Here is a 25,616-nt window from a genome sequence, read left to right as displayed (position 1 = left end):
ACAAGGCCTCAAAGATGAAGTGACAGAACATTTCTTGAATTTATGGACATCCTTTAAAAATCTTTCGACTCTGCAATAGAAGGCAGAGAAATGACTGTAAGCTGTGACTTGGTGACATCTGCCTGGCTGCTCCTCAGAACATTTTGCTCATTCCTGATTTTTTGGTTTTTTTCTTTTTTCATTTTGACATTTCAAGCCTAAAAACTGATGGGTGACCTCAGCTTGTGGAGAAAAATAATAGTTCAGTGAGTGGGAAACAGATCTTTATGAGATTTATTTCATTCTGTTACTAGTTGTCTTAAGTAAGCAGTGATTAAAGAAACAAAACAAAAAAACCTCAACTCTCCAGGAATCCTTGCTCTTCGGAGCTGTCTGCTGGTTTCATAACTCTGATAGCCCAGTCAGGTCTCAGCTGCTTTTGAGACAAAGAAAGTACACTCTCCGTGTTATGATTTAGAGCGAGATAATTCAAATCATTTCTGTGCTGGAGTCTGTCCAGTGTACACAGGCCAAAAGAAACACAATAGGATGGTGGGCACTGGTATCTCTGACGCAGTTGTTATAGCATGAGACCCCTGCAAGGTCTTTTTTCTTCTCTGTGCTGCTCTGTTTAATGTTTTTAAAAGTTCATCTTTTAGCCCAAGGATCTTGCCTTACTGACCAAGGGGTGAAGTTCATCTAGGGAACTTACAGATAGCTCATCTTCTCCTTCAGTGATTTTTAAATCTGATATTTAGTGTTTCATCAACAGCACTGAAAAAAAGCCAGAGCTTCATGGTTTGGGTTGGGTAGGCATCTCTGATTAGCTCAACACCTAAGACATAATGAAAGCTCAGTATATGTTTGTTGAATAAGATAAATACTGCTTCTTAAAATGAAAGTCTCAGGTTTGTGTAACCTGAATCAGTCCGGTTATTTGTGGCAGTAGCATCAGTGATTGAGAATGTAGTCTTAAACCCCAGTGGACCCAGATTTGGAATTTCCATAATTGTCCACCTGAAAATAGATAGAAGCATTATATGTTATGTGCTTTTTTAATTTGCTGTGCATGCAAAAAGGCGTTCTATATTGGTATTCCCAATTTACCAATCTGACTTACATGTTTTAGAATAGATTGAAATATATACTTACAAAAAATAGCATCCTGGTGGTGTTTGTGGAAGCTTGTTTCAGTCTTTTCTCCATAAACAAATAGTAATGTCTTTATAAAAACAAAACAAACATGATTTTTGCAAATTTGCACAACTCAATCTAAAATCCTCCTTTCTCCCACCATGATAGTGCTTTAATGACTAAAGTAGAAGGATGGGCAAAAGATTTTCTGATCACCTCTAGGAATTCCCTTTAGAAAAAGATGTCCAGTCTATCCAGAATTATTAAAATATGTAAATTAATTCACTTTTGAAAGAAGGGGAAAGGTATATTTTAGTTAATTCCCCCAAATAAAAATCTATATAATAAATATTGTAATAACAATCTCTAATGAGTTTTCAGACAGAATTCATATCCCTGGACCATCCCCTCAAAATCCAGACTCACTATGTCTTTGTTGTGCATTCTTGATGCTGCATTGGTCTGAAACACTCATTTTGAAGATGGGAAAGCATAAGCCTAGTAGATGAAATATCTCCCTCCAGGTCACATGATCACATGACCTGGGGGACCCCCTCACCCGCCAGGATCTCTCACCCAGGACTGGGCCCCAGCTCTAGAGGACTGGCGGACCAGCTCTCTCACATCTCCTGCACTATTGCCGACAGCAGGAAAACAGGAAAAGGTCATGATGTTTGAGTTCCTTCAATTTGCTTTTAATTCCTTTCCTCCCCCACTGAGGTCATCCTTGAGGACTAGCTCTGTTTTCAGGGGATACAGAGTCTTAATTTATCATTGCAGTTCTCTGGAAGAAGACTTCAGAGTTCAGAGCAAACAGAAAGACGAATGTTTGCTTTGGGGATCTTTCATCATTTTATCCTTAGTAATGACCGGAGAAGAAAAGGGGTTTGCTCATAAGTTATAAATCGTCATGCAAAGAGAAAATGTAGTAAAGCAAAACAGATTTAAGAACTTGTTGATGGTGTTCTAGAGTAAATAGGTGAAAAATCTTTGGATTATTGTTGATGCTCAGATCATAAAGAGATTTAAGATTTAGAACTCAGATCTTCTGCCCAAAAGCCAGGACTTATGGAATCTGAGCTTTTAGGTGGCAAAGAGGAATGTAATTTTTATTTTCAAGGAGTTTGTTTTATTCTGAAGCCTTCTTTGACTGATAGCTCAGTTAGTAAAGAATCTGCCTGCAATGCAGGAAACCCCGGTTCGATTCCTGGGGTGGGAAGATCTGCTGGAGAAGGGATAGGCTACTTACTCAAGTATTCTTGGGCTTCCCTGGTGGCTCAGCTGGTAAAGAATCCATCTGCAATGCGGGAAACCTGGTTTTGATCCCTGGATTGCAAAGATCCCCTTGAGAAAGGAAAGGCTACCCACTCCAGTATTCTGGCCTGGAGAATTCATGGACTGTATAGTCCATGGGGTCACACACAGTCAGATACTACTGAGTAACTTTCACTTTTCTTTGACTGAAGAAAAAAACCCTTGTAAGTTTAATTACAATGGACCCTGGAAATGCTGTGACTATTTAGAGCTTTCCTCCCCCAGTATGTGTCCAAGGTGTAGTCATTTTCATTATATTTTTGAAGCCTTGTTTTGATTTGCAAAGTTTGTATTTGTTGTCAAAATGAAAAATATTTATTTTTAAAATTGTTATTGGAGTACAGTTGCTTTATAACATTGTGTTAGTTTCACTGTACAGCAAAGTGAATCAGTCACACATATACTTGTGTCCCATCCCTTTAGGACTTCCTTCCTATTCAGGTCACCACAGTGCATTAAATAGAGTTCCCTGTGCTATATAGGAGGTTCTCATTAGTTACCTTTTTTATACAAAATGAAATATTTTAAACGATAAGAACAGTGCATACTCAGTTCATCAAGGCAAAAAGAAGAAAGTGACCACCTGTAATCCTACTACCCAAAGGTATATACTGCTAATACTTGAGGTATTTTCTTCTGAAAGCATAAGCACCAATGCACACAGGCATGCACGCACACACACACCCCTACAAAGAATGGTATGGTTGGGTTACTTGTGTCTATTTAAGAGCATAAACTTAATGAATCCTGATCCTATCACTTATGAAATCTATAACAATGGGCAATTTCTTAACCCCACTAAACCAAGGTTTCCCTAACTACAAACTGAGGTAAAGAACAATTCCTGATTTCTTGGGTGACAGGAGAGTAAATGAGGATGTGCATGTAAAGGCCTTATGACAGTGTCTGACACCATGTGCAGTCAACAGATGGGAGCCATCATTAGCTTGTAACTTTTTCTTGTCACTTCAGAAAACATGCAACACCACCAGCCTTTTGGTAGCTCTGAAGAACTACCAGTTCTCATCAGTTTCGTCTCTACCTTCGTGACGATTTGCATAGATGTGAACACAGGTTAGATTCCTGAGCCCACAGTTAGAGTCACTGTTAATAATAATGCCTGTGCTTCCTGCAGCTCTGTGCCAGCACTCCACACACGTCAGCCCAGTGATGGCTCACAGCACCTCTTCTCCATGACCATCATTATACCCAAACATAGATGAGCGTCCAGGCTGGCAAAGAAGAGACAGGACCCAAACCCAGGTCCGTTTTTCTTCCTGGGCTGCTCACTATAACACAGCCTCTGAAATCCCAGCACATCCTTCCAGAAGTACTGAAATAAGTCTGAAAGCAACTTCCTGGCCAGGGCCAAGCTGGTTCTAACACAGTAACAACTATCTGCTCATCATGGAAGGCACCCTGGACCAGAAGTCAGGAAACCTGTGTCCCTTGAAGTTCCTAAATCCTTCTCATCACTTTCTTTTCCTTTGGAGTTGAAGAGGGTATAATAATTATCTATCTTACCTTTCTCATGAGGATGAAGTGATAGAGGAAACTGATCAGAATCCTAGTAATATGATGAAAGTTGTAAATAGCAATGACATCATCTACCTCTCTAGCACCATGGCTGTCTTTGGTGATGACCTTCTGGTAATTCAAAATGTTTTTTCCCTTTGATATATTAATAAATCTTTCTTGATCTCACTAATATCCTTCCTTCCTAACCAGCCCACTTGGGGACCATCCAGGTCTCATCATTTTCTTTTAAGGTCTATTTTTATTTTTTAATTGGCGTATAATTCGTATACAATATTGTGTTAATTTCTGCCGTACAACGAAGTGAATCAGCTGTTGCACACATGTAGCCCCTCCCACTTGAACCTCCCTTCCACCCCTCTAGGTCAGCACAGAGCATAGAGCTGAGCTCCCTGTGGTATACAGCAGCTTCCCACTAGCTGTCCATTTTACACGTACAAGTGTATCACCAAAAAATCTACAAATGATAAATGCCGGAGAGGGTGTGGAGAAAAGGGGATCCTCTTGCACTGTCGATGGGAACGTATATTGGTACTGCCACTATGGAGAACAGTATGGACAGTCCTTTAAAAAAATTAAAAATAGAACTATGACATGACCCAGCAATCCCACCCCTGGACATCTACCCAGGGAAAAACCACAATTCAGAAAGAAACATGTACCCCAATGTTCTCATCAGATCTTGACTACTACTCTGGTTCCCTCTCTGAGTTTTATCCACAGTCTCTTGCAATCCCAGTTACTCTCTGTGCAAACTGGAAACTAATTGCAAAGTTATAGCTCCTCTTCATGTCCTTTCCCCTAGACATATGTTTATGAATGGGTTAAACTCTCCACTCCTGGAGTAATGCTAAATGTGCCCTTTTTGTGGCACTATTTAATAAACATCATGGCTTAAACACAGTTAAGATGTCCCCTGGGACTCTGGGAGGAATCCAGTTTATTCATGTGTGAGAAAATTGTTCAGGGTTTTATCTGATACCTTGCTTTTCCCAACTAGGAACTTCTCTGGCTAATGGAGAGCAATGGTAGACCAGACCAGAACTAGGATTGGGGTCCTGGAGTTGATTTGCTGGATGGATTTCCTAGAGTTAGACAGCATGGGACAGTTAGGAAGAGGAATCTGATCCTTGAGGTCAATTTGTAAGACTCAGGGAACTACTTACTAGCCATTCAGTGTTTCCTTAATGTGGTTCACTGACTTGTAAAGAGGAGATGTTTTGATATGTCATCATAAGACAGAGCAAGTCAAGGTGAAGCCCTCGATTGAATGGTAATTGCTTGGGAACGGAAGAAGGGTCAGAATGGCTGAACTTAATGATGCAAAGAGTGATCATGGGAAGAGAATTATAAGCTGAGCAAGGAAGGTTGGGCAGAGACAAGGGACTTCAAGTGAGCTATAAAGATGTTTGCAAACTTGTCCTTGTAAGAGATGTCCATGAGCGTGAGAAACAGAGATCATAAAGGATATTTTCAAGAGTTCCAAGTTTTAATGATGTATATGTGTTTTGTTTTCTGCATAATTATTTGCCTATTAAGAGTAGATACGATTTTTCTAAAAACTGAGTAGCAAGTACAAACTAAGTTGTCAAATTAAAATTAAAATTTGATTTATGGAATTAAAAATTCCATACAATATTTGGGAATAATTACTAAAGAAGTACACATTTTTCACCTAAAATTCTAATTGTACTGGGTCTCCTGTGTTGTGTCTGGTGACATTAGCACAAACCTGTAGAAGGAAGGGGACCAGCCCCAAGTAGATGAAGGCATCCAGGGAGAGGAATATCTCTAGGATACTACCCATTTTAATTCCACTAGAGCGTCTGTGGGCTTCCCAGGTGGCACAGTGGTAAAGAACCCACCTGCCAATGCAGGAGACGCAGGAGACTCAGGTTCAATGCCTGGGTCGGGAATATCTCCCAGAGTAGGTAATGGCAACCCACTCTAGTATTCTTGCCTGGAAAATCCCATGGCCAAAGTTAACCTGGTGGGCTATAGTCCATGGGGTTGTAAAGAGTTGAACACAACTGAGTGAATGAGCACACACATAGAGGGTCTGAAGAAGCCCTTCTGGGTAACACGGTGCTCACTGCTGGGAAGCCAGTGGGCCAGGGTGAGGTATGGTCCAGGCCTGGAGATGGGCAGTGGCTACAGTGGGTTTTCTGCTTCTGAGTTTGTCCTGGTCAAGCCCGAGTTCTTGCAAACAGGTCAAAATAGAAGACCCCTGTGGCCTGGAATAAGTCCAGGTAACTTTGGCTGGTCCAGGGATCAGGGCAAGGGGAACACAGAGTAGGAGCTTGACGGTACAGGCAAGGCAGGTAGACACAAGGACTTGCTATTAAGTCCTTGAAAGGAAAACATCAAATCATATGCAGTTGACAGGAATACACATTAATGGGATTAAGGCTGGGTGGAATTCTCTACCAGGTTAGCCTGGTAGAGTTCATGAATGCTTCTTGCAGAGGGTGGGACTATTTTATTTTTATACTTAAACAATGAGATGAATTTAGGAAATCATATGGAAGGGAGTAGCTGCTCCACATAAGTGAGCTTACCCCTGGGAAACTTTCAAGATGGTAGGGGAGGGGCACTTTAAGCCCAACTTGTGTGAAGTCCTGACTGGATGGAGTGGCGGGATGAGCTAGGCTGTAGTGAGAGAAGAGGGCAGCGTAAGATGTTCTGAAGGCTGTGAGGACTGAAAAATCAAAGTCTATGCTTCAAGAAGTAAAGTGAGAGTCAGCCTACGCCTTGGAGTGACCAAATGTAAAAGAAGTACAGTAGTTGCTGAGGAGATTTGTGCAGGCAGTCATGGTAGAGACAGCGGGCGTGGTAGGGGTCTGGTGATGAGGAATCCAGGGAAATCATTTTTTTAATTAAGGAATTCTGTCCTTCAACAAGCGCCACCAACCCTTTATTGAGAGCTTTATCACCTGGGAGCACTAAGGCTCCAGAGATGAGTAAATTCCAGTTTCTGCACTCAAGGGACTGACAAGTCTAGCAGCGGCAAAGAGCTGTAAACAGAGCCACGCTGGAGTTTTATCTGAGATACAGGGGAAGTGTGGGCCTACAGAGACTCCAGAGGCCAGGCGCCATCTTGTCTTGCCTGGATTCCTCACCCATCTCCATGCCTCCATTCCGCTGGCCTCCCTGGAGCCAGTGTGATCATTCTGACATGGAAATCTGTTCATGAATTCCTCCGCTAAAAGCCTTTTAAGAATGAAGCCCAAGCTACCGACTGCCTCACGAAGTCCAGCTTCTCCAGCCCCGTCTGGTTTTCCACTCTCCTCCCTCTGCCTACCCTGGACTTCTCTAGTGGCTCAGTGGTAAACAATCTGCCTGCAGATGCAGGAGACCCAGGTTCAATCCCTGGGTTAGGAAGATCCCTTGGTGAAGGGAATGGCTACCCACTCCAGTATTCTTGCCTGGAAAATTCCTTGGGCAGAGGAGCCTGATGGGCTACAGTCCAAGGGGTTGCAAAGGGTCCCACACGACTGAGCTACTAACACTTTCACTTTCACTCTGCGTCCAGCCAACGGTACTTGCAGCCATGTTGAACTTTTGTGTCCTCAGAGCACAGAGCCCCTGTCTGCACTCTGGACTTTTGCACTTGGCACCTCCTCTTCCTGGAGTCTTTTCTTCATTGTGCTAATGCCTGCTCATCCTCAGGGCTCAGCTTCCAGTCACGTCTTCTGGAAGCCTTCCCTGACCTTCCAGGTCTAATTAGGTGTCCCTGATGGACTTCACTGTAACTAACGCCTGTTCAGTTCAGTTCAGTCGCTCAGTTGTGTCCAACTCTTTGTGACCCTGTCCATCACAAACTCCCAGAGTTTACTCAAACCCATGTCCATCGAGTCGGTGATGCCATCCAGCCATCTCATCCTCTGTCATCCCCTTCTCCTCCTGCCCTCAATCCCTCCCAGCATCAGGGTCTTTTCCAGTGAGTCAACTCTTCACATGAGGTGGCCAAAGTACTGGAGTTTCAGCTTCAGCATCAGTCCTTCCAATGAACACCCAGGACTGATCTCCTTTAGGATGGACTGGTTGGATCTCCTTGCAGTCCAAGGGACTCTCAAGAGTCTTCTCCAACACCATAGTTCAAAAGCATCAATTTTTCGGCGCTCAGCTTTCTTCACAGTCCAACTCTCACATCCATACATGACCACAGGAAAAACCATAGCCTTGACTAGACAGACCTTTGTTGGCAAAGTAATGTCTCTGCTTTTTAATATGCTATCTAGGTTGGTCATAACTTTCCTTCCAAGGAGTAAGCGTCTTTTAATTTCATGGCTGCAATCACCATCTGCAGTGATTTTGGAGCCCAAAAATTAAAGTCTGACACTGTTTTCACTGTCTCCCCATCTATTTCCCAAGAAGTGATGGGACCAGATGCCATGATCTTAGTTTTCTGAATGTTAAGCTTTAAGCCAACTTTTTCACTCTCCTCTTTCACTTTCATCAAGAGGCTTTTTAGTTCACCTTCACTTTCTGCCATAAGGGTGGTGTCATCTGCATATCTGAGGTTATTGATATTTCTCCCGGCAATCTTGATTCCAGCTTGTGCTTCTTCCAGCCCAGCGTTTCTCATGATGTACTCTACATATAAGTTAAATAAGCAGGGTGACAATATACAGTCTTGACGTACTCCTTTTCCTATTTGGAACCAGTCTGTTGTTCCATGTCCAGTTTTAACTGTTGCTTCCTGACCTGCATACAGGTTTCTCAAGAGGCAGGTGGTCTGGTATTCCCATCTCTTTCAGAATTTTCCACAGTTTACTGTGATCCACACAGTCACTAAAGCAGAAATAGATGTTTTTCTGAAACTCTTGCTTTCTTGATGATCCAGCAGATGTTGGCAATTTGATCTCTGGTTCCTCTGCCTTTTCTAAAACCAGCTTGAACATCTGGAAGTTTACGGTTCATGTATTGCTGAAGCCTGGCTTGAAGAATTCTGAGCATCTAGCGTGTGAGATGAGTGCAATTGTGCAGTAGTTTGAGCATTCTTTAGGATTGCCTTTCTTAGGGATTGGAATGAAAACTGACCTTTTCCAGTCCTGTGGCCATTGCTGAGTTTTCCAAATTTGCTGGCATATTGAGTGCAGCACTTTCACAGCATCATCTTTCAGGACTTTAAATAGCTCAACTGGAATTCCATCACATCCACTAGCTTTGTTTGTAGTGATGCTTCCTAAGGCCCACTTGACTTTACATTCCAGGATGTCTGGCTCTAGGTGAGTGACAACACCATTGTGATTATCTGGGTTGTGAAGATCTTTTTTGCACAGTTCTTCTGTGTGTTCTTGCCACCTCTTCTTAATATCTTGCTACCTCTTCTTAATATCTTCTGCTTTTGTTAGGTCCATACCATTTCTGTCCTTATTTGATCTCATCTTTGCATGAAATATTCCCTTGGCATCTCTAATTTTCTTGAAGAGATCTCTAGTCTTTCCCATTCTGTTGTTTTCCTCTATTTCTTTGTATTGATCGCTGAGGAAGGCTTTCTTATCTCTCCTGGCTCTTCTTTGGAACTCTGCATTCAAATGGGAATATCTTTCTTTTTCTCCTTTGCTTTTCGCTTCTCTTCTTTTCACAGCTATTTGTAAGGCCTTCTCAGACAACCATTTTGCCTTTTTGCATTTCCAGTCATAAGGGATTTGATTTAGGTCATACCTGAATGGTCTAGTGGTTTTCCCTACTTTCTTCAATTTAAGTCTGAATTCGGCAATAAGGAGTTCATGATCTGAGCCACAGTCAGCTCCCGGTCTTGTTTTTGCTGACTATATAGAGCTTCTCCATCTTTGGCTGCAAAGAATATAATCAATCTGATTTCCGTGTTGACCATCTGGTGATGTCTATATGTAGAGTCTTCTCTTGTGTTGTTGGAAGAGGGTGTTTGCTATGACCAGTGCGTTCTCTTGGCAAAACTCTATTAGCCTTTGCCCTGCTTCATTCCATACTCCAAGGCCAAATTTGTCTGTTACTTCAGGTGTTTCTTGACTTCCTACTTTTGCATTCCAGTCCCCTGTCATGAAAAGGACATCTTTTTTGGGTGTTAGTTCTCAAAGGTCTTGTAGGTCTTCATAGCACCATTCAACTTCGGCTTCTTCAGCGTTACTGGTTGGGGCATAGGCTTGGATTACCGTGATATTGAATGGTTTGCCTTGGAATTGAACAGAGATCATTCTGTCATTTTTGAGATTGCATCCAAGTACTGCATTTCGGACTCCCTCGTTGACCATGATGGCTACTCCATTTCTTCTAAGGGATTCCTGCCCGCAGTAGTAGATAAAATGGTCACCTGAGTTAAATTCACCCATTCCAGTCCATTTTAGTTCGCTGATTCCTAGAATGTCGACATTCACTTTTGCCATCTCCTGTTTGACCACTTCCAATTTGCCTTGATTCATGGACCTAACATTCCAGGTTCCTATGCAATATTGCTCTTTATAGCATCGGACCTTGCTTCTATCACCAGTCCCATCCACAACTGGGTATTGTTTTTGCTTTGGCTCCATCCCTTCATTCTTTCTGGAGTTATTTCTCCACTGATCTCCAGTAGTATATTGGGCACCTACAAACCTGGGGAGTTCCTCTTTCAGTATCCTATCATTTTGCCTTTTCATACTGTTCATGGGGTTCTCAAGGCAAGAATACTGAAGTGGTTTGCCATTCCCTTCTCCAGTGGACCACATTCTGTCAGACCTCTCCACCATGACCTGACTGTCTTGGGTGGCCCCACACAGCATGGCTTAGTTTCACTGAGTTAGACAAGGCTGTGATCCTGTGATCAGATTGGCTAGTTTTCTGTGATTATGGTTTTAGTGTGTCTGCCCTCTGATGCCCTCTCGCAACACCTACCATCTTACTTGGGTTTCTCTTACCTTGGACGTGGGGTATCTCTTCACGGCTGCTCCAGCAAAGTGCAGCCGCTGCTCCTTACCTTGGACGAGGTTATCTTCTCACGGCCCCCTCTCCTGACCTTGAACGTGGAGTAGCTCCTCTCGGCCCTCCTCCAGCCGCGCAGCCGCCGCTCCTTGGAGGTGGGGTTGCTCCTCTCGGCCACTTTTCTTTTTTAAAAAATTCTGGCTGTGCTGCATCTTTATTGCAGTGTACAGGCTTAGTTCCTCAACCAGGATTAAACCCACATGCCCTGCATTGGAAGGCAGATTCTTAACCACTGGACCACCAGGAAGTCCCCGCCTGTTGCTTTATTTGTCCTGTGGCCATCTCTTAAGCTCACTGGACCCATGGCCAGTGCTTCTCATGTTTTCTCAGCGCCTAGTGTGGCCCTTTGCTCAATAAGTCATATCCTAAAGTAGTTTGCTAAATTAGACTTTTTCAGGGTTTAGGAAGAGACTTGTCCAGATTATCTTAGGTGATTGGGGGTCTATCAAAAGGATCTCTGCCATGTGCAGGCAACTTGGGGATTCTTCGGCATTCCTAAGGGGAGATGAGTTATCAAGAGAGCCATCGCAGTAGTTCTTTTTGTTTAATGATTTATTTATTGGCCTGACTCGGTCTTTGTTGCTGCACTCAGGCTTTCCCTAGTTGCGGTCAGTGGGGTCTACTCTTCACTGCAGTGCGCAGGCTTCTCATTGCAGTGGCTTCTCTTGATGTGAGCACAGGCCCTAGGGCGCACGGGCTCAGTAGTTGTGCCACATGGGTTTATTGTTCCTTGGCATGTGGGATCTTCCCAGACCAGGGATCAAATCTGTGTCCCCTGCTTTGGAAGGTTAGTGTTGGAAGATGAACTGGTTTTCTCCAAGAGACCAAGGTAGGGAAGTGTGTGTTGCCTGAGGCAATTGGCTGCTGAACACCATCAGATTCTCTTGTTAAACATCAGTAGCCTCTGATGATCAGGAAAGGCTGAGAATGCTAAGGCCTCAGGGCCAGGTAGGTGGTAGGTTACCATGGGAGCAAGTCCTTGCCTCCTGCCACAGGTAGAGCGGGTATTAGCAAGAAAGTGCGGAAGTAGTCCCACTACCTGCTTGTATTAAGTTTGGCAGCATCTCCCCTGCTGTTCTTGTAGGTGCTCCTATGGGCCCCATGTAGCAGGCTCACTCTGAAGGGCCTGCAGTAGTCCTCTGACTTTAGAATCACCTGACTTTATCATCAGACCCAGTGACAGAATCCTCCATTAACTGGGGGGACCCCACACACATGGAGTCTCACCGATGAAGCAGTACCCCCTGCATTCTTCCAGCTCAGCAGGCAAGGACAGAGGTGTCTGTCCTTTCTAATGAACCTTTCTAACCAATTTATCTCATTCCACAGATGGAAAATAGTACTTCTAACCTCCATTTCAGTAACTGCAGAACCTTCCGCTGCAAATTTAGGTAGTGATATTTCAGATGTGTGCTGCTGGGTGCACTCTCATAAGTACCCTTCAAACGTCAGCTGATGGCCTCTGGAGTGTAGATTACTATTGTCATCACTTGATAGCCTATATCAAAATATTTTAAAATAAATCTCAGATGATATAAAGAATGGATAGGAATTTTCCAGGCAAGAGACAGACATCAGCAAAACTCCTGAGTGAATTCACAGGTTAGCTCTTCTTAGCTCATGTAAATAAACCAGGAGGAACTTAAACGTCAAAGATTTTTTTCACATTAAGGTCCATAGGAGTGGCTTGGCATCTTTTTTCCTTTGTACAGTGGGAATAATAATAGTATCTGCCATGTGGGTATGAGGGGGAGGATTAAAAGAGACTACAAAAAAATCTTGGCATGATCCCCGGTACACAGTAAATGCCCAATAAACATTAGCTACAATAGTTTTTACTGTTGTTGTTTTTAGTACTAAGATAGTAATAGTGGTTTTCCCAGAGCCTAAACCAATATCTGATTCATAGTAGACACTCAATAAGTGATTTTAGGAGTGAATGTTTTATACTCATTCATTCAACAACTATTCATTGGGCACCTGAATGTGCCAGAAACAGTGCTAGGCTCTGGGAATAAAATAGTAAAAAGGCCACAGTCTATAAGGGTAATCAGACAAGTGAATGAGCAGTGGAGATGCTACTGAAGCTGCAAAGATGGCCTCAAGTGTATTCCAGGGGAGGGTCAGGGTGGGAACCCAGCAGGTGACGTCTGGAGAGGTGAATAGGAATTGGTTAAAGGTGAATCCAGAAGGTGGTTAGAGTGCAAAGGACAATCAGTCCCAGCCTAGATATGTTTAGGCGCCCAAGGCAAGAAAGAACCTATCTTGCTCTTATAGTTCCCAGGCAGGTAATTTAGTTCAGGTACTTAAGCTTAAAGATGACTAGAAATTCAAGTTAAGTTTTAGATTGTCTCATATACAGTCACACAAAAAATCATTCATGGATTCTGACTGTAAAAGATGAAGAACTCTTAAATTCTTAAGAACTTAAGGAGTAGGTGTTGCCACTCAGTCTGCAGAATGGGAGACAGAAGAATCTTTTGGATTTCCGGTTTGTGTTAATGTGATTTATGCTGTATCCCAGAAAGTAGGCTTTTATTCTTGAGTTTCCAGTTCTTGCAACCAATCTTACTGAACCTGTTGAAAGTTTCAAGTAATGACCACATGTCCTTTTTGCTTCCACTGTGTTTTTCAATCCATGTTCTGAATGAAAGTTCACTGGATTGAGCTCTAGGTAGTGTGTGATTGTTGCAGGGGTGGGTGATTGACTAGGGTAGAGAGCTGAATAAATTCTCCCATGGTCTTCTGGCTGTTATACTGTATCTTTAGGGTGGAGAATAGAACTAGATGAAAGAGCATTTGCAGACTAATAGCTAAGTCACTTGGGAAGCCACCAGTGAGAAAGAGCTGGACTTTGTCTTAGTTCTCCAGCTCTCCTAGGACCAAATTTAAGATCACTTTCATTGGGCTCAGACCCCAGTATTACATTGAGTCTATTTCAGAATTCCTTTCATTGGGCATGGATATTTGAAGGTTCTGGTTCCAGGTTAATCATGGTGGTTTAGTTGCTAAGTCGTGTCCAATTCTTGTGACCCCATGGGCTATAGCCCACCAGGCTCCTCTGTCCATGGGGATTTTCCAGGCAAGAATACAGGAGTGGGTTGCCATTTCCTTCTCCAACCAGAACCTCTGCCATGAATAGACCATACTCTCAAGTGTTTTCAGTGAAGTATCTTAGAACTCCTATACTCACTTACCCATCAATCCAAAGGTTTATTCAACAAAGATTTACTGAATACCTCCAATAAGCACAGTACTGTGAAAAATAAGGAAAGGGAAGAGAATGGAAACCTTTATTTTTGATACATTTTTAATAGCTTGCTGCAGAGTGTCTCAGCCTTGGCACTCTTGCTACTGATATTTTGGATGGATAATTCTTTATTGTGGGGACCTGCCCCATGCTTTCTAGGATGGTTAGCAGTACTGCTGGTCTCTATCCACTAGATGCCCATAGGGCCCCAACCCACCCCCTCCCCCACCCCGCGCACACACACACAGTTGTAACTATCAGAAATATCTCCATACATTGCCAAATGTCCCTTGGGGGTCAAAATAGCTGGTGGTTGAAAATCACTATCTTACAACATCAGGCTTCATCCCATATTGTATCCTTCATATACATTGTCTCATTTAATCTCCCCTTTTCAGCAAGCCCTTAAACATTATAGTTTGAATATGAGAATAGGAAGTGTTACATGATTACCTAGAGTCCCATGGGTAATAACTATGAGATTTGGACTTTAGTTCTAGATCTTCCCAATTCTTCTATATCCCCAGACTGCCTTGCAACACACAGTCCTGACTCCAAGAAACTTAAGATCTATTGGATGTGCTTGGGTATTTCCATAAGATGGTATAAATTTGAAATTTGAATGAACTTTTTGGCCAACCCAATAGTTGGAGAGATGTGTTATGAGGCAAGTCACAGTTGTGTTCATTACAGAATAAGTGATATGAGCATGCAGGAGAGAGGTGCCTTAGGGAAGTCAAGGATCGCATCCTGCAGAGATTAGAATGCTCTTTGAATATTTATGGATAAATATTTCAATTTGGATAGTGATTTTTTTTGTTGAGCAGTGACAAGAGTTAAGATTTGGACAGGTAGCATCAGACAGCAATTAAGAGCAGGTGCTGGTTCCAGGTGGAATCTGAGTTCCAGCTCCTCTGCTTACTAGTTGTGTGACCCATGAGCTAATTAGGTAATCTTTTGGTTCAGTTTTGTTTTTGATGGGTTGATAATAATAGTACATATTCTTAAGCCCCTGGGGGGAGGGCATGGCAACCCACTTCAGTATTCTTGCTTGGACAATCCCATGGACAGAAGAACCTGAGGAGCTATATTTCATAGGGTCCCAGAGAGTCTGACACAACTGAAGTGACTTAGCACACATTCTTAAGATTATAATAAGAATTTAACGAGTTAATATGTAAAGGGCTTAGGAACAAGACTCAACATCCAGTAAGTTCTCAACAGATGCTGACTACTTAGTATTTGATTCTGTTGAACTTCAAATAGTTTAGAATCTATATGGTAAATAATGGGAGTTTTGAATCAAGGCCTGCAAAGAGATGTTCCACAGATATTGCAATCCCCCTTCCAGTGTTCATGCAAAATCATAAATTGGTTATCTTTGGGTCAGAAACCAGCGTCTGGCTCTAGAGCTGTTCCTGAAGGATCTGTTCAAATGGCTCAAAATCTTTGTGGGGGCTTTGGGGTTGAAGCATCTAAGACATCTTTCCAACATCTTTCATTCAAAAGGAAAAGAGGCAGCTTGAGCATCTGTTCAGACATTCATTCACTCATCCATCCATTCAGTCATCATTTACTGAGTACCTTTTTTATTCTAGGCATCATGTTTCTATTAACTACATCTGGAATGCCAGTAAGTCACCCCTCTGCCCATGTGTTGGCTGAAAGTTTATTGGATAGAATTGTCACTGTTTAGTTTTAAGACAATTCAAAGCTATTTCTGTGGCTTGTGTTAAAATCCTGAGGTTTCTTCTTGTGCTCCACTTGGTACCACTGCTGGGCTTTTTATTTTACGGAGATCTGATGGCTCTGGATGTGGTTGGGGATCTTCTCCTGGGAATTTCCTCTTCCTTCCCCTCTCCAGCTTTTTATAACTACATAAGGTTTGGATCTGTTCACAAACACTTGGGTAATTATGCCCCTCTGTTTATAAACTCAGGATAAATTGTCCTAATGGGAAAATATCTGTCCTTTGCCGTAATTTGGATCAAGGCTTTTAATTTTTTGTTTGTGTGTGGTTCGTTTGCCTTTCTAAAAATCATTTTGATGTCTGTTTCACTTATGAATCATCTATTGCTGATATACAACAGCACTCAGTAAACCCCACTAAAAATCTATTCTTGATCTAAAAGCATTTGATGCTGGGAAAATGTAACTCACATATGCCTTTCTCATGGATACTGAATTAAAGGAAACAGTTGGATTTTAAGACTCTTAGGGAACATCTGATAAGAGGCCCATAGAAATGACCCACCAGAGCCTTGTTCACCAGTATGCTGGAAAAACACAATTCAGCTCAATTTGCTTTAAAGCATCAAAGTCATGATGCATTTGTATTCGTTCATTTAACAGTCATAAGACACCTACTATAAGCAAAATTAGACTATAGATGAATAGGTGTTTCTTATTAATAAAATATAGATAGATTTTGATTAGATTTTTAGCTTTGTGGGAGACAGCAAAGCATACTTCTGATTAGAAGGCAAAGTCAGCCCTTCCTCTATGCTGGGAAAAAAAACAACTATAATTCCCAGGCTATGTAAATGTGTGGAAGACTTGGTTTTTAATCAGTTTGCACCAACAAGAATAAATGCTTTCTTTTGCAATGTTTCTTCCCTCCCAAGAGCTAAAACTAATCAAGGAGAGGCAGTAGTGTAGTGGTTACGCACACCCTTTTGAGTCAGATTAAATAGGTTTGAATTGGGACTCCAACATTTACCAGCTGTGTTACTTAACCTCATTGTTACTTAACTGTGTTACTTAACTCAGTTTCCTTGTGTTAGAATAAGGCTAATAATTACATCTACTTCACAGGGATACTGAAAAAATTAATGAGATAGGCAACCTACATAAAGTAGCTAGCACAATGCCCAACATAATTGTAGGAAGAGTTTAATTCACAGCTATTATTATCATTGTCATCATCAACTAATATTTGTGTGCTCATTAAACAAAAGGAAATGCTGTCCTGGGGCTTCCCTGGTGACTCAGTGGTAAAGAATGCACCTGTTAATGCAGGAGACTCGGGTTCGATCCTTCTAGTGGGGAAGATCCTCTGGAGAAGGAAATGGCAACCCGCTCCAATATTCTTGCCTGGAGAATCCCATGGACAGAGGAGCCTGGTGGGCTGCAGTCCATGCGGGTTGCAAAGAGTCAGATATGACTTAGCGACTAAACAAAACAACAATGATATCCTATACATAGAAACAATATAGAGGATTGCATCTATAAAATATGCTTACCAGTGTCAGAAGTTGAGCGTATTTTTAGAGATACCCACCCAATAAACCGGAAAGGATAACCTGGGCTCGTCTGGGATTTGAATTCGGGGCCTCTCGCACCCAAAGTGAGAATCATACCCTTAGACCAACGAGCCACCCCTCAACATACAGAAAACTAAGATCATGGCATCTGGTCCCATCACTTCATGGCAAATAGATGGGGAAACAATGGAAACAGTGACAGACTTTTTTTGGGCTTCAAAATCACTGCAGATGGTGACTGCCACCATGAAATTAAAAGACACTTGCTCCTTGGAAGAAAAGTTATGACCTACCTACACAGCATATAAAAAGAAGAGATATTACTCTGCCAACAAAGGTCCATCTAAGTCAAAGCTATGGTTTTTCCAGTAGTCATATATGGATGTGAGAGTTGGACTATAAAGAAAGCTGAGTGCGAAAGAATTGATGCTTTTGAACTGTGGTGTTGGAGAAGACTCTTGAGAGTCCCTTGGACTGCAAGAAGATCCAACCAGTCCATCCTAAAGGAAATCAGTCCTGAATGTTCATTGGAAGGACTGATGCTGAAGCTGAAACTCTAATACTTTGGCCACCTGATATGAAGAACTGACTCACTGGAAAATACCCTGATGCTGGGAAAGACTGAAAGCGGGAGGAGAAGGGGATGACAGAGGATGAGATGGTTGGATGGCATCACCGGAGGCTCCGGGAGTTGGTGATGGACAGGGAGGCCTGGCGTGCTGCAGTCCATGGGGTTGCGAAGAGTTGGACATGACTGAGCGACTGAACTGCACTGACCCAATAAACAAAGGTCTGATGACATGTGCGAATATGTTTGAAGAGAGGCTTGTAGTCTCACAGCACCGTTTCTGACCTAGGGAACATGGATCTTAGGACCACTGCCCCCCACATGAATGGGGTGATGAGGACTACTGCAGCCCTAGAAGGAAAGGAAAGGAGTTCTCCAGCCTGGCTTCTGCCTAAACATGGAAGCCTATCTCTAGGATGGAGCCTGAGAGGTGAAGACTGCACAGTGATGTCAATGTCAAGTCAGTTACCATTAGCATCAAGCATGTCCTCTTTGAGTCTGACCCACATTTTAATGTTGCATTTTGAGTCTTACCTCTTCTGTCTTCTGTAGAGATGAACAACAGCTGGTCGGTGTCCTCTTTATAATAACCTTTCAAATGGGAGGGGAAGACTGTTAAGTTTGCCTTTAGTCACTTTTTCACTCTAGACTAAACAACTCCAAATCCTTTAACCTTCCCTCATAGGTTCTATTTTCTCTCTCTTTAATCATTTTGGTTTTCCTCTGGACCCTTTCCAGTGTCTCCACTTTGCCCTTAAAATAAGGGGCCTCAGACTGGATCTACCATCCTATTAAGGGTCTGTCTGCTGCCAAATTCTTTATCATTGGGGAGGGAGACATGGGGATATACTTTCCTTTCATGTCAGACTCCCACCAAGCGAATTCACCCCGCTGTTGTATTGCTTATTTCTTATCAGTACAACACACAGATTCCTTTTAAATAACATGATCTGCTGTGATCCTCACATCTTTGTCAGTTTTTCTCCAATCTAGATATTAAGCCCCTTTTATGCCTGTCATTTGATCATCACCCTCAGGATACTACTTTTGTAATCAGCTGTCACACTGAACTTGAAACTTTATCATGAAACATTTCCTTCATGTGTTGAAGCCAATTTGGATTCTCCTAGCATATCAGTAATTCCCACTGCAATTAATATTATTTGTAGACTCTGGGTGTGCTCAAAGCAATTTTAAGTATTATTCAAACCAGAGCTAGAGTAAAATTGGAGGCAATGTTTTAAGCACCCTTTTGTTTTCTGAGCCATTGATCTCTTTTCCAGTCTGCAGTAAAACCCGGTGAGGAAAAGACAGACCAGATCGTATCTTTCTGGCTTGTTGATGAGAATGTCATATGCATTCAAAAGCTTTCCTGAAATTAAGATATTGTACAGATGTGGTCAAATTTTAATTCTCAGCACATACACACCCTAAACTAAGCTTAGGCACAGAGTTGGTGGGGGAAGAGGGAATATTTATTTGCATTATGCTTAAAATCATGGATTTCCTTTAAACAGCATTGATTTGCACATCATAAATTACATACCAGATGGAAGGAGTAGAGAGAGTTAGAAGAAAACTGGAAGTGGAGAAAGCAATCAGAAGGAAGAAAGGGAGCCCTTCTGAAATTATTATTAGAAGATTATTCAATTTGAACCTAATTCCCATAAAATTTATCAGATATGGAGATGCCACATAAAAGTATGCTAATGAATCCACCAAGAATATCACCTCCTGGCAGAAGAGAGGGAAAAGGGAAGTGGGGAGGAGCTAACATTCACTGGAACCCTTAGAATATATTGCAAGGCAGTCCTTTTCTGTTAGAGACTTTTGATACACTTGGCTTTACCTAAAATCATCAGCCTAACTTGCTTTGACCCAGGAATTGCAATATTTTGAGGACTGGCTTGCGAAAGCTTGTTCTTACTGGGCACATGTACTGTTCTCTTAACCTCCATCGTCATTGCTGGCTGCAATGCCCATCCCTCCTTGAGATATACTTTAACCTGGGGTCTTGTTTCCTTCCAGTATTTCCAAAGGAGGCCTGTCTCTGGGTTTGCTGTTGTGCCAACCTGAAGGAAGCAACTGGGACTGGTGATTATGGACTGGTGATTATGATCAGTACTTACCATGTGCTCCGTGGGCTGCTTCCAAGAGTGGGCAGATGTCCAGGAGAGCCTGGACATGGGTTGGCCCCTCCCAGGCTCTCATTACCCTTTTCAGTGGCAATAATGATACTGAGAACTGAAGCTTTCTTTTGCCTGCTCCTTTTTAATTAATTGCTTTGAATTCTACCAGATTTGTCCATTGAAGAACTGTGGGACACCCAGGAAGCGAACCATAGCTCAGAGACACAGGGGTGGGGAGCAGGACTGGGGGCAGGATTCTGGCATGAACCCCATGGGGTGGGGTGGAGTGTGTGTGCCTGTGTGGCTCGCAGCTTCAGGCTGTAGGGAGATTTGTGCCTTTCCACCACAGGAGGTCCCCAGATCTGTCGTTCCCCCTGGGAGCTCCAGCCTGGATCCCTTCCGAAGCCAGGTGAAAACGTGTTTTGAGCAGAAGTTCCTTGATGGTTTGAGGTTTGGCACAGCGATGCTTTTCCTTTTCAACAAGTGTTCCAAGTGGGAAAAAGGAATAGAACACAATTGAAGTTTTGAAAAGCAACCTCTTCATGCAATGAAATGTGGGGCGACCCCACCCCCCTCCGCAGGCCCCCACCCTTGCTCTAAGAAAAGCAAACACTCTTTTCCTGTCTTATTTGTATTCCCATTAATTTAAGACAGGAAGCCCTCAGTGGGTGTGATGTAAACAATTCAGCCTCGTGGGTAGGGCTTCCTCATCAGTTTGCAGCTGGAGAGATGTCTGCGCGGCCCGAGCCCATTCATGCCTCTCCGGGGGATGGCTCGTTGACTGAACCCCGCAGAAGACGGGAGGGGCGCGGGAGCCCGAAAAGGTATAAAGGAAATGCTTCAGGCGTGCAGTCACCGACGATTGTAATTCGGCAGTGGTAAATTTGGTTTCTCCAGCAGAAAGAATCTCACTGCAGCTTTCTGGAAAGTTGCCTGCTAGCTTGCCCAGTGCGATGGTTGTGATTCTGGTGTGGGGCTCCCCCTCACTCCACCCCACCCCCAGTAAGGACCCACGCTGCCGCCGATTATGAAACGGAGCGGTTATGAAATGAATTGATGTCGGGGAGCTGGAGCTCCTCGCGGCGGCTGGAGGGAGAACTTTTGACCGGGCGAGGGTTATCTGGGTGGGGCTTTTTCTTCTCAGACCTGCTCTCAGTTACCGCTGGAAGCTCCGGAGCAAGTTGACACAAACAAAAGGTGTCCGCATCAGAAACCCCAAACTCCCCGAAATCTCCCCGGGGCGGTTTCCTTTTCCGACTGCGAAGGGGGTGGGGGTGGGGGGAGTGCCCGGGGAAGGGGTTCTGGAATGCCGTGGAGTTTTGACAAGTGAGCCAGGGGAGTGTCGAGGCGAGCCGGGATTCCATTACAGTCCTTTTCAAAACCTCCCAGGCTGGGCTGGCGGAGGGGGAGTCCTCCGGCAGACCTGCCGCGCTCGGAGCGGGGCGCTCGGGGCTCCCCGCGGCAACCGTGCTCCGGAAGGGCCGTCGGGGGGCGCGCAGGGGGCCGGCTTCCCGGGCGGGGCGCGCGCGCTGAGCGGCCCCGCCCCGCCCCGCCCGCGCCCAGCAGGTGATTAGGCTCCGGCTCGGCCCCGGGGCGTGCGAGCCCCGCCCGGGAGCAAGGATTACCCGGGGCCGGCTGCTCACGACCGAACCTCCGCCGAAGACGTCGAGAGGAGACCCCTCCGCCCCCCCCAAGGTGACTTCAGAACTGGAGGTAGGAATCTGCTTTGGCAGACAAAAACCTCAGATCCGTCCCCCATCCGATCCGGCTTTGGGGTGCCGACTGAGGCTGCCCGCGGGGGTGTGGAAATTGAGCCCCAGCCTCCTCGGAGAAACACCCGCCGCCGCCGAACGCCCGCGGCGCTCATCTCGCAGACCCCTTGGGTGTCTTGTTTTTCATTTGGGGGATTTGCGTGTTTACGGATGGTTTGTGCTTCTTGGGAGGAGTACCCGACGAGGTACTGGTTTGTCAATTACTAGACGGAAGGAGGCGCCCTGAGTGTGTGTATATGTGTGTGTGTGTGTGTGTGTGTGTGTGTGTGTGTGTGTGTGAGCGGCGGAGTGGAGGGGAAAGAGGGACAAGTCCGGGGGTCTCCAGAGCCAAGGTCCTGACAGTCACGCGGAAAAGCAGTGCTGTTGAAGTCCAGGAAGCGGGAGAGGGTGTCCAGCAACCGGGCATCTGTTAACGCTGCCCTCATGCCCCTGCTTCTCGCTACGGCCAGCAGGGAATGAGTCTGGGTACAGCATAGCTGCCGCTCCTGCCAGCAGGAACTATTTATGATCCCTCAAGTGCTTTAATCGCCTTTGGGGATAGATCTTCGCCCTGAACTACTAAACAGCCTGCTTGGACAACTCCCCCACCCCTAATTCACAAAATGTTTTGATTGTCGCATCCACAAATCAAAGGTTTTAAAGATGAGGGCTTTGGGGAAAGAGAATGACATTTTCCGTCGTGTTGCAACTCTCTTGTAAGCAGTTTGTAAACACTAGGAGTGAAATTAAGTCAAATTTTGTCTGATGAGATGGGGTTGGTAAAGAGGAGGGAACTACAGCTGTCACCCTGGGAACCACTTCTGGGAGAATAGATTTCTGTGAATGTAAATAGTAAATGCTTTTCATAAAAATAGGTCAGGCTGAGTTATATATCGTAAGGGGGATGGCATAAACTCTAACAGAGAAGTATCTTTAAATACACATAAAATACAGTACTTTGAGCCTTTAGCCTTTGCATTCCTATACTGGAGGAGCATGGTAAGCTACAGTCCATGAGGTCGAAAAGAGTCAGACACGACTGAGCGACTTCACTCACTCACTGTTTTGCAACTGTACGTTGACTTTGCAAATGAATTGAAAAGGTACAAGGGGATCTGTGTTTGTGCTTATTCCCTCAGTTGTGTCCGACTTTTTTCGACCCCATGGACTGTAACCCACCAGGCTCCTCTGTCCATAGAATTTTCCAGGCAGGAATACTGGAGCAGGTTGCCATTTCCTACCAGGGGTCAAACCTGTGTCTCCTACATTGGCAGGTGGATTCTTTACCACTGAGCCACATGGAAAGACCCACAAGGGATTTTCCCTACCACCGTATGCTAATCTGGTGGTTAATCTCACTAACCTGTAGAAGGCCACAGCACTCTTTTACTGAGGTGTTAACAAGGCCCACCTACAGTTAATTGCTTTCAGGGCTGCTGGTCAAACCCATTGTCCCTCCTGTACTGCCTCTGGGACCCACAGGTAGGTGGGCTTTAGGAAACCAGGCCTATGCCAGGCTCTAAAAAAAAAAGTTCTCAGAGAGTGCTACACAGAGAAGGAACAGAAACAGGATGTACCAGGTAAAGTGATGGGGAAACCAGTGTAGACCCAGGGTTTCAGGCTTGCCCATGCCCTTTCAGCCTTGATCTCTGTGAGCTGGTGCAGCTGAGCGTAATTGTCTGTGGAGATAGAGTCAACCTCTTCTAACCCATGGGGGAAGGAAGACAGCCTGCCTGGAGAGCAGCAGGGTGTCCCCAAACCCCCTTTCTGCTTGCCTTCTTTATTCTGTAAGTTGCCCAACCACACGCTTGGCACACACGGCTCCCTTTAATCCCCTATCCCTACTAATCTCAGTAACTCAGGCAGGTCACACTTGGGAATTGTTTCCTTGACGGGGAAGAGTGACCCCATTCCTGCCTGTTTCCTGGGCCATCAAGTTCTTGTCTCGCCTACTTTGCCAAGTGCTCAGCCTTTGCTGCCTTTAGCATCAACTCTTCCTTCTCTGTCTCTCAGAGGTTTCACCAAATACCTTTGCTGCTTAGAGAAGCAGGTTCTCCTGATCTCTGCCTGGGTTTTCATTCTGGAATCTGATTCATTGCCTGAGCTTCCCTTCTTTCCTTATTAAAGCTATTCATAGACATAATTGTAAAGTCATGTATTTCTAGAAGGCTTGTACATAGAAACAGCAGTTATTTGACCCACCCCTCACCAACCTCAGCTTCTGTGCCCCAGAGACAAGAGCTTCAACTTTGCCCATGTTTCTAAATAGCAGGCGTGTCCTGTTCCACCTGGTTCATCTCTCTGGCTGAGCCTTCTGGTCTCCTTTACTCTGGAGTTGCTGCCAGGGCCAGAGGCACAGTTGTCATCCTGGAATTCCTTATCACAGCAGGGATTCATTTTGCTCTTCATGTGACATCCCTTGTTTTTTTAGACCCGTGTCTTCCTTCTTTGCTTCTGCTCTCTTGCTTGTAACATCTTCTAGTAGTTCTGAGAAAGACTGCCTGGGAAATAAGTTTTTTGAGATCTTCAAAGTTAGATTAATAGGGGTGTGAACTCTGTGTTGGAAGTCTGTTCCTGAATTTGGAAAGCTTTGTTCTTCCAGGTTCAGTATTGCCATTGAGATGTCTGTCATTCTAACTCCTGATGCTTTGAATATAATCATTTCCCCTTCTCTGAAAGATTTTCTTGTCTTTGTAATGTCCTTTCTGTCTGTAATGAAATCTCATTCAGTACACCTTGCTGTGTCTTTTTTTTTTCATCAATTTACTTGGCTTTCAGTGGACCTTTTCAATCTGAAAATCATGTCCTTGAGTTCTGAACTATTTTATGGAATATTTAAAAAAGTGATTTCTGTCCTCTTCTGGAACACATATTAAGTTGAAATGGGTGCCTCATACATTGAATCTCTAATTTTCTTACTTTTTCCCTGTTTTCTCCTTTTTTAAAAAAGTTTTACTTCCTGGGATATTTCCTCATTTTATCTTCCAACCCATGTACTGAATTTCCATGTCTGTCATCAAATTTGTTATTTCCAAGAGCTTTTTAAAAATCTCCGAAATTTTCTTTTTATAACCTCCTGTTCTCGTTTCATAGATGAAAAGCTTTTCAACCCTCAACTCTCATCAAGGATCACAGTGGCAGTTTCTGTGAAGTGTCCCTCCGCTTCCTGTGCTGTTTGTTTTCCTCTGATTTCCTCTTAGTTTTTGTTTTGAAATCTTTTGCATGTTAAAGGCTTTGCTCAAATGTCTGAGGATCCTGGAACTGACTGCTGAGAAGTTAACTGGAAGGTCTGCACGCCTGGATGGAGCTGACACCCAGGATCAGTTCCACCTTTCCAAGAAGGAACACCTAGTATAGTGTTTTAGAACCTGGAACAATTCCTGGCATGCAGTAAACTTTCCATTTAAGTTGCCCAAGTATTTGAATGATGTTGGATCTTGCTAGGGGTCAGGTAGTAGTGATTACAAAGAGCACCCCAGTTGAGTCACATGTGCGGCCAGCTGTAGGATTATCCTGCTCAGGGATTTTATTGGAGGATTCCCACCTGTGGGTGGAAGGTCTTTCTCTCAAAGGAAGCTGAAGAGAAATCCCAATGCCAAAGGGGGATTGGTGGCTGCTGCATTCTATGAGCCAGACTCAGATGGAGACCAGGAAGCCAGCATTTGGTATGGAACCTTCTCCCATTTCCCTGTTTCTAAGCGCGCCCCTTCTCAGCTACATTGAAGTGTCTCTGAGTCCACTGTCGCT

The 25,616-nt window shown here is 44.0% G+C and overlaps 1 protein-coding gene across 8 annotated transcripts in view; it reads left to right on the top strand.

Annotated features, from left to right (window-relative positions):
* PDZD2 (PDZ domain containing 2) overlaps positions 1–25,616 on the top strand; it is a 397,356-nt gene that overhangs the window by 166,547 nt on the left and 205,193 nt on the right. The window contains exon 1 of one of the 8 annotated variants that reach the window (XM_043488428.1): positions 18,166–20,942. The exons of 6 other annotated variants lie outside the window; for them this stretch is intronic. In XM_043488428.1, coding sequence (XP_043344363.1) covers positions 20,848–20,942 — 95 coding nt within the window. In that variant the 5' untranslated portion in view covers positions 18,166–20,847. Of the gene's footprint in view, positions 1–18,165; positions 20,943–21,257; positions 21,832–25,616 lie in introns of those variants that run through there. One more of the 8 variants, XM_043488429.1, reaches the window with a different exon arrangement.

The sequence above is a fragment of the Cervus canadensis genome, chromosome 16 (genome assembly GCF_019320065.1).
Source record: "Cervus canadensis isolate Bull #8, Minnesota chromosome 16, ASM1932006v1, whole genome shotgun sequence".
NCBI lineage: Eukaryota > Metazoa > Chordata > Mammalia > Artiodactyla > Cervidae > Cervus > Cervus canadensis.
The sequence above is the reverse complement of the archived record's forward strand: the minus strand, read 5'-3'. Positions and strand labels throughout refer to the sequence as shown.